This window comes from Rana temporaria, chromosome 1, assembly GCF_905171775.1.
Source record: "Rana temporaria chromosome 1, aRanTem1.1, whole genome shotgun sequence".
Lineage (NCBI taxonomy): Eukaryota > Metazoa > Chordata > Amphibia > Anura > Ranidae > Rana > Rana temporaria.
In genome coordinates this window covers 641,745,571-641,755,286 of record NC_053489.1, presented here as the reverse complement: position 1 = coordinate 641,755,286, position 9,716 = coordinate 641,745,571, and the positions used below count along the sequence as shown (strand labels likewise).

Here is a 9,716-nt window from a genome sequence, read left to right as displayed (position 1 = left end):
TGTATAACCCACACTTACACTTGTTGCAATAAAGAATTCAAACACAATTTAGATTTTGTAGAAGACTTTTAAGTGAAACTTTTATTTTATATGTTTGAAACTGTTAATGTTCAATGTTTTACAAGATAAAAAATAAATGCAAAAGAAGTAAAACAAAGTGAAAATACAAAAACAAAATAAAGAATCATTTTTTTGCAATTTTTGTACTCTTGTCTTAATTTTATGTTAGTTCTCCAAAGTTTTTAGAGTTGAGTTAACCTGAAATCATAAAAAAAACATCATTGGTTAAGATTTGACATTGATAAACAAGATCAGCCCAAATAATTCATTTTACAGCATGTCTGTCTCTTCAACTTAATAATGCAAGTTTGTGATCATTTCTGATGATGTTTGGAAAATTAAAAACATGTTACGGTGGTTTATTACCTGAAAAATAGTTTGTAATCAGTTTACTTCTTGCTGCGTTTCCCCTGTGATCATTTTCCACTGGAATTGTGGGCATGTCATCCTCCACTGTGGTGTCTAGTTCCTCTTGTAGTCCGCCATGCCTTGCAATGTTATGGAGAATGCTGCATGCTAGGAACATATCAGCTACCTTACTGGGGGAATACTGAAGGAATCCACCAGACAAGGACATGCAACGGAAACGGCTCTTTAGGACACCAAAGCATCTTTCGATAACCACTCTTGTTTTTGTATGAGCAACATTGTAAGCTGCTTCTGCAGGAGAGGATGGCCTGTTGATTGGTGTTAAGAGCCATGGTAGACAGGGGTAACCAGCATCTCCTATAAATTTTAAAACAATATAAATTTATTTGTAAGTATAGAAGAAATCATGCTAAATCACATGATGTAGTGGCCAATTGTGTGGTCATTTTAGAAAATTTTCCATTGTTAGTCACATATGGATAACATACGTCTAATAAAGCACATTTTAAAATTATTTGGGGGGCAAGGTTCTGGATTTGTACTTTTGATTGAGCATTAATGGTACTTAACTCACAACACAACAGCATACCACAGTTGTGGGCCATGATTACTGTAGTGCATGTGAATGTTATTAAAAAAAAACATGCTGGAGGAAAAGTCTGCCTGTCATAAATATTTCAATACTATAGTGCAGACCTCATATGGGACTATAACGGAGAACCAGAGGGACATGTCTCTTTCATGTACAATACATATGCACAATGGGGGGGGGGGTGATTGTTGTGCTTGGTAGTGCTGCTTGATGTTATGCATATTGGGGGGTTAACCGAAGGGATAGTGTTGAACTCCCAGATTTAAATATTAACTATACATTCAAGTAAATCAACTACTGACACAATTGTTGCATCTTATGCTGCAATCATTTACATATAGGTACTGTACTTAATTCTGGTGGGTGGCTTCTTTGGCACACCTTGGTCATGTGTGTTTTGATAAGTAGTTCCTAGCTCTCTCATGTGATGTCTTAATATGATAGTGTAATACATCACTTAAGCAAGCTTAAAGTAGTGACTACTTTTCAGTGCACACGGAACATGTGGAACAACAATACACCTCACATGAGAAAGGAAAGATTTGTGGACCTTGAACCAGGTGATAGCTAACTAAAAAGTACTTGAAAGTATTTTGGACATTTAAATTCTGAGTTTATTATTACATGTTTTTGAAATACTGATTAATGTAAAGCTGTTGAGCTGTCATGTTACTGATATAGTACTAATGTCAGTCTAGTATGGAATAAAAAAATAAATACGCATTTATAACTGGAAAACACACCATAAAATAAACAGTGGAGCACACTTACCCAGCAGCCATCCATTATTTTCTAAGTCCTTGTCCAGAGTATCATATATTCCCGATTGGCGCAATATATGGGCATCATGACAGGATCCTGGAAAGCCGGTGACAACATCACGGATTATGAGGTTTGAATCACAGATCACCTGGATGTTGAGGGAATGGTAAGCCTTACGGTTTCGGTAGATGTGCTCCTGTTCTGATGGGGGACATAATGGCACATGGGTGCAGTCTATTGCCCCAATGACATTGGGCATTCCTGCTAGGTCAAAAAAACCACGTTTTATTTGATCCCGCTCTTCACGTGACTTGCCCATATGAATGTATTTTGGAGCAAGTTGTCGCAGTGCTTGCAGGACCTCGACCAAGCAGCGGGAAAAACTGGGTTGTGAGATGCCAACAATCTCACCACTGACATGTTGGTATGAGGCCTTTCCTAAAAAATGAAGTACTGCCAAAAAACGCACAAGACCTGGTACTGCATTACTTCTCCGCGTGCGTGTTTCTAGGGCCAAGTGTATTTCATCATACAGGGAATATATCATGGGAGAGGATAATCTGAATTTGGCTATCACCTGGGTTTCAGAAAATTGATCCAAAAAGGTACGTGAACGAAATACACGTTTCTCTATCTGAACGACATTCTGACGTGTCCTTCTTCGCCTCTGGATCAGTTTCAGTTCAAATAGAGCACATCCAAATGGTTCCATCTTGCACAAAACTCCTAACAAAATTTACCACAAGCCTAAACCGCCAAAAAATTCCTCTCAACAAATGAAATATCGCCTGGGAAATGTCATAACGCCACCCTCAGGGAGGTGCTTATTTAACGATTGCTTAGCGATCGTTAATTGTCTAAAAAACCTTTGTGAATTGCACTTCTGTACATATTTAACGATTTGAGTCGTTAAAACAACGATCAATACGTTCAATAACGACTCAAAACTAAAAATATCGGTTCTGTGTAGTGAAACGTTATTTGATGATTTTTACAAGCGTTAAATCGTTTAGTGAATTGGACTTGATTCAATAACGTGTGAAATCGTTTACATAACGACCGGTATCGGCAAAAAAAGCTTTGTGAATTGACCCCAATGTGTGGTATGATGACTATAACCACAACATAATGACCAAAAATGCAAATTTTATGAAGCAAGAAATATACATCCCTCCTCTCTCATATTCAAATATAAGTGCAACATTGGGCTTAATATACTATAAAGTCCCTGTTATCAATGACCAATAGCTCATATTTGCAGAGATAGGAAGATGGATTATGCAGTTTATTTCTTGTCTGTAATTTTAGTCTGTGGCCAAGGTAATACGTTGGGGAAATGGTGATTTATCACAAAATTATATATTTAAATGGTTATTATCAGCATTATTCTTTGTATTCTCTTTAATTCAGGATCCTCTGGACAGATCCTCATGTCTCAGACCCCCGAATATATGTTGGTGGCATTGGGTGATAGTCTGAGCTTTTCATGTAAGGCCAGCAGCAACACTAACACCAATGTGGACTGGTATCATCAAACAGAAGGGAATCCTATAAAGCTCATTATCTACAGCGCCAGTAGTCGTCCAGCAGGGATTTCAGATCGGATCACTGGATCTGGATCAGGAACTTCATTCACTCTAACAATCAGAGACATGAAAGCGGAAGACATTGGAATTTATCACTGCATGCAGAGACAATCGTATCCACTCACACAGTGATACAGAGCTTTACAAAAAAACCCTTCCTCTTTCTATTTGAGCTCTTATATTATAAAAGTCATACCTGTCAACATTAGGAAATAATTAGGGGGCACACTGTAAAGGGCCAGAGAAGGTAAATGCAATGCAAAAAGTGGATGTGTCTAATAAAGTGGGTTATAAGTAGGGTGACCACGTGTCCCGGATTGCCTGGGACAGTCCCGGGTTTTGCCTATCTGTCCCGGGCACATTCATTCCAGGACAATACAGTGTCCCGGAATGAAACTGACACGGTCACCCCCCCCCCCCCCCCCCCCCCCCAGGCCAATCTGATACCCCCAAAAAAGGCTGCCACATCACCACTTTACTCAATGACAGTATTTGTCCTGGCCGGGAATGCCTGGAGGAGCACAGTCCCTGAATGGTAGTTTGGAAATGTGGTCACCCTAGTTATAAGGCTTGTAGTGTGACACCTTTCTCCCTATGCTTTGCTATTCTTTAGACAAAATACAGCCTGGAGATACTCAAGTAAGTGAGAGTAACCATTTCATTCATGTGAGTGTGAGTAAACGAATGCCTCGTACACACGTGTGTGTGCCCCATCTGACTTTTTCCGTCGGAAATTCCGACGGAGTTAGAAAGAGAACATGTCCGACGGGAAAAAAATTCAATTGGAAATTACGTTCATCTGTATGGAGCTCCAACGGAGAAAAAACATGCATGCTCGGAAACAATTCGACGCATGCTCGGAAGCATTAAACTTTATTTTTTCTAGGCTCATCGTAGTGTTGTACATCACCGCGTTTTTGGCATCAGAATTTGGTGTGTCCATGGGCCAGATTCACGTAGGTGAGCGGCGGCGTAACGTATCGTAGATACGTTACACCGCCGCAAGTTTTCATCGCAAGTGCCTGATTCACAAAGCACTTGCGATGAAAACTACGCTGGCAGCCTCCGGCGCAAGGCGGGCCAATTCAAATGGGCGTGTGCCATTTAAATTAGGCGCGCTCCCGCGCCGGACCTACTGCGCATGCTCCGTTTCGCAATTCCCGTCATGCTTTGCGCGCCGTGACGTAATTTTTTCGAACGGTGACGCGCTCCCGGACGTGTTACGCAAACAACGTTAAATTTTAAATTTCGACGCGGGAACGTTTGCGTAACACGTCCGTATTCCCGGACGTGTTACGCAAACAACGTTAAATTTTAAATTTCGACGCGGGAACGACAGCCATACTTTAGACAGCAATACGATTGCTGACTAAAGTTAGGGCACCCAAAATGACGACTAACTTTGCGACGGGAAACTAGACTAGCGGCGACGTAGCGAACCCCAAAAATCCGTCGTGGATCGCCGTAACTCCTAATTTGCATACCCGACGCTGGTTTACGACGCAAACTCCCCCCAGCGGCGGCCGCGGTACTGCATCCTAAGATCCGACAGTGTAAAACAATTACACCTGTCGGATCTTATGGATATCTATGCGTAACTGATTCTATGAATCAGTCGCATAGATAGAAACAGAGATACGACGGCGTATCAGGAGAAACGCCGTCGTATCCCTTTTGTGAATCTGGCCCCATGTGTATGCAAGACTGCTTGAACGGAATTCCGTCGGAAAAACCCGCCAGAGTTTATTCCGACGGAAACTCAGATCGTGTGTACAGGGCACAAGAGTCATATCATTAGTAGTGAGTAAATCCTTGTATACACTATAAGAAAATTGGGCGAACATTTTCGTCCAAAGAATTTTCGTACGATTTTCATATGGTGTGTACACAACTTTCGACAGACGATTCCGAATTTTCATACGAAAAATTCTCCAAGGGACAAACTCTAAAAAATGTTCTCGTACGGGAACTGAACGAAAGATTTTTGTGTACCTTTTTCTTAACAATTTTCGTACAAGAATGATCAGAAAAGAAAGACTGTGCATGATCAGAAACAATAAACAACAAAAAAAAAGCCTTTGTTGTACGAGAATTTTCACAAGAATTTCCGTTCATCGGTTCTAATTTGCTGTGAAATCGAGAAAACTCAGACGAACATTTGTCCGATTTTCTTATAGTGTGTACCCCACTTTAGTCTAGACCAGGGGTGGGCAATTATTTTTTCGATGGGGCCACATGAGAAACTAAAAATATTTTGGAGGGCCGGGCCAAAAGGCTAAACTCAATACTGCATAAAATCAATTGTATTTCTTTATAAAAAGCAGTAAATATCATTGTTGGACAACTGGCACGAGTGCTTGTTATAGACATGGCACAGGAGGGGGACAGAGGCTGGGGACATGGCACAGGAGGGGGACAGAGGCTGGGGACATGGCACAGGAGGGGGACAGAGGCTGGGGACATGGCACAGGAGGGGGACAGAGGCTGGGGACATGGCACAGGAGGGGGACAGAGGCTGGGGACATGGCACAGGAGGGGGACAGAGGCTGGGGACATGGCACAGGAGGGGGACAGAGGCTGGGGACATGGCACAGGAGGGGGACAGAGGCTGGGGACATGACACAGGAGGGGGACAGAGGCTGGGGACATGACACAGGAGGGGGACAGAGGCTGGGGACATGACACAGGAGGGGGACAGAGGCTGGGGACATGACACAGGAGGGGGACAGAGGCTGGGGACATGACACAGGAGGGGGACAGAGGCTGGGGACATGACACAGGAGGGGGACAGAGGCTGGGGACATGACACAGGAGGGGGACAGACGCTGGGGACATGACACAGGAGGGGGACAGAGGCTGGGGACATGACACAGGAGGGGGACAGAGGCTGGGGACATGGCACAGGAGGGGGACAGAGGCTGGGGACATGGCACAGGAGGGGGACAGAGGCTGGGGACATGACACAGGAGGGGGACAGACGCTGGGGACATGACACAGGAGGGGGACAGACGCTGGGGACATGGCACAGGAGGGGGACAGACGCTGGGGACATGGCACAGGAGGGGGACAGACGCTGGGGACATGACACAGGAGGGGGACAGAGGCTGGGGACATGGCACAGAGGCTGCAAATAAATCATATCACTTCTTCACATCATCAGTATGCTGTGTCTTCCTCCTGTGCCCCTTTCTCCTCTCCACAGATCTGACCTGTGGAGAGGTGAAAGGGGCACAGGAGGAGGACACAGCATACTGATGATGTCTAGGTAGGATAGCACTTCACACTCTGCTGCTGGACTGAGGAGGACTCACCAGACAAGGCCAGGGCAGTGGCACTGAGGGCAGGCAGCAGGCGTCGCGAGGAGTCCTGCTCCAACGAAGAGAGTGGAGACCAGGGTCCACTCCAGGTCCGGGCACCAGCATGGCGGCTGGCCGACTGCTACAGTCAGTCGGGCGGGCAGAGCAGGCAGGCAGGCGCACTGGTCGGTCTCCGTCTGCCTTCACTCAGTCCACTCCGTCACAGTGGGGGTGCGTCTGCAGTGTGTCCACTACATCTGCTGCTGTGTGCTATCCCGCCGGTGCCGCTCTCCACAGAGTCCACACATTCTACGATGTTCCTCAGTTTCCCCGCGCTGCTCTTTTGAATAGGCTGGCAGCAGTGTTGTTAGCGCGAAAATGCGCTTTGATAATTGGCTGCGCGGCGGGTGGTGGTGGGCTGGGCGGTCAGAGAGGGCGAGGCTATGCATAATGTAGGAGGACTAGACGCTGCCTGCGCTGCGGCTCACATTCGGATCTTTTTACGGGCACATTTCCCTTATTACGGACTTTTACGAACAGGGAAAAAGTGCCTTTTATTTACGTACTGTCCGTAATTCTACGGACGGTTGGCAACACTGCCCGGGGGCCGGATTAAAAGGTCCGCCGGGCCGTATACGGCCCGCGGGCCGTAGTTTGCCCAGGTCTGGTCTAGACATTTCTGTCAGTGGAAAAAAACAAGTGTTATTGTTGGTGTCAGTGTGATAAAATAAATCCGATGGTTGCTGTCTGTGGGATAAATTAACAGTCTTGTAGAAGTTACTAACTAAGGGCCAGATTCACATACAAATCCGGCGGCGTAACGTATCCCGTTTACGTTACACCGCCGCAAGTTTTCAGCGTAAGTGCCTGATTCACAAAGCAATTACCTGTAAACTTGCGGCGGTGTATCGTAAAGATGTCCGGCGCAAGCCCACCCAATTCAAATGGGGCGTGTACCATTTAAATTAGGCGCGCTCCCGCGCCGGACGTACTGCGCATGCTCCGTTTTGAAATTCCCGCCGTGCTTTGCGCGAACTGACGTAATGTTTTTGAACGGCGACGTGCGTAACGTACTTTCGTATTCCCGGACGTCTTACGCAAAAAATAAAAAATTTGAAATTCTAAGCGGGAACGACGGCCATACTTTAACATGGCTCATGTAAAACGAGGCTTAACTTTGCGACGGGAAGAAATTACTAGCGACGACGTAACGAACGCGAAAACCGTCGTGGATCGCCGTAAATGCTCATTAACGTGAACTCCACGCAGCGGCGGCAGAAGTATTGCAGCCTAAGATCCGAAGGCGTACGAAGCCGTAAGCCCCTTGGATCTTAGCCAAAAGCCGTCGTATCTTGTTTGTGAATCACAAATAACGATACGACGTGGCAAATTTGAAAATACGCCGGAGTATCAGTAGATACTCCGGCGTATCTCGTCTGTGAATCTGGCCCTAATTGTATCCAACTATCAGCTGGGCTCAAACAAGTATTACACTTCACATACAACGGTACATGCTAGTGCTAAAACAGAAATGTGAGCAGTGGCGGCTGGTGCTTCATTTTTTTGGGTGGTAAACGATCCCCGCCCGTCAGCCCCACACTTACCCCATCCAGGTCTCGGACAGCTTTGGCGGCTTCCCCAGCTTCTCCTCCTGGCCAATCCGGTCGCTTCTCCTGCTGGCCAATCTGGTCCAAGGACCCGCTTCCTGTCCTGATTGGCCAGGAGGAGAATCAAGAAGACAATAGCGAATGTTGATTGGCTATGGTCACAAGTGGCTGGGCTCAGGGCGCAGTGCTCTGTGCCCCGAGTCCATCCTTTTTGAAGCCAATTAGAGCCTCCAGCTGGGGGGGAGGGGAGTGCTAGATGTTCTAGCAGGTTTAGATACACTAACAAAGTGAAGCCAAACTCCAGCAAACAGTTTTTCTTTTGTGATAAGGCTCCATTCACATTAAAGGGTCACTAAAGGAATTTTTTTTTTTAGCTAAATAGCTTCCTTTACCTTACTGCAGTCCTGGTTTCATGTCCTCATTGTTCGTTTTTGCTTTCATGTTGCTGTAATTCCTCTCTGTTCTGGACACTTCCTGGTTGCCTGTTTCCTGATAACCACAGTGCTGGGAGATTTCTCACGGTGGTCACTAATCAAGGAGGTGTGATTATTGTGTGTCAAACAAAACTGGATTGGTGCTGAGGAGTTTTAGACAAAGTATCACTGCTCTCTATTGGCTGACTGCCCTCTAGTGGCTCTCTGTACATCAGAGAACCAGCAAACAACAGCAAAAACGAAACTACACTGCAGGCACATTATATGATTGTTTTTTTATCTATTTTTAATCATTTTTAAAAGGAATCAGTTAACTATTATGTCTCTATGCCCTGTAAACAGTCATTTCAGCTAAAAAAAAAAATTCCTTTAGTGACCCTTTAACCGGTCTCCAAAGTCGCATGATTTAAAATGTGATTTTGATATGACTTTACACTCTATGGGCCAGATCCACAAAGAACTTACGCCGGCGTATCTATTGATACGCCGCGTAAGTTCTACGATGCGCCGTTTCATCTTTGTTTTGTATCCACAAAACAACATACGACTGAATGTGGGCTCGATCCGACTGACGTACGTCTTAGTACGCCGTCGGATCTTGGGTGCATATTTACGCTGGCCGCTAGGTGGCGCTTCCGTTGATTTCCGCGTAGAGTATGCAAATTAGCTAGATACGCCGATTCTCAAACGTAAGTCCGCCCGGCGCATTTTTTTACATCGTTTACGTAAGGCTTTTTTCGGCGTAATGTTACCCCTGGGTCTATGAGGCGTACGCAATGTTAAGTATGGACGTCGGGACAGCGTCTAATTTTCCGTCGTTTGCGTAAAACCTTCGCGAATAGGGCTTTGCGTAAATTACGTTCACTTCGAAAGTATTGACTATTTGCGACGTGATTTCGAGCATGCGCACTGGGATACCCCCACGGACGGCGCATGCGCCGTTAAAAAAAAACGTCATTTACGTGGGGTCAAGATGAATTAACATAAAACACACCCACATCTTAGTCATT

General features: G+C 45.3%; 1 protein-coding gene and 1 gene segment (V, D, J or C); one reads left to right on the top strand and one right to left on the bottom strand.

The window, feature by feature from the left end:
- Positions 1 to 221: 221 nt before the first annotated feature.
- LOC120924515 (putative nuclease HARBI1) lies at positions 222 to 2,881 on the bottom strand. Of its 2 annotated transcripts, XM_040335473.1 has the most exons (3): positions 1,793 to 2,881; positions 427 to 786; positions 222 to 258 (listed from the first exon to the last, which is right to left on the bottom strand). In XM_040335473.1, the coding sequence occupies exons 1-3, from the start codon at positions 2,493 to 2,495 to the stop codon at positions 254 to 256; spliced, it is 1,068 nt and encodes a 355-aa protein (XP_040191407.1). In that variant the 5' UTR covers positions 2,496 to 2,881; the 3' UTR covers positions 222 to 253. The 2 variants fall into 2 exon arrangements, with proteins under 2 accessions (XP_040191407.1, XP_040191406.1); XM_040335472.1 differs by lacking the exon at positions 222 to 258 and having other exon boundaries at positions 265 to 786.
- Positions 2,882 to 3,054: 173 nt separating this feature from the next.
- On the top strand, positions 3,055 to 3,501 carry LOC120943386. The segment is given in 2 exon segments: positions 3,055 to 3,103; positions 3,194 to 3,501. Coding segments are annotated over 2 exon segments (357 nt in total).
- Positions 3,502 to 9,716: the final 6,215 nt, after the last annotated feature.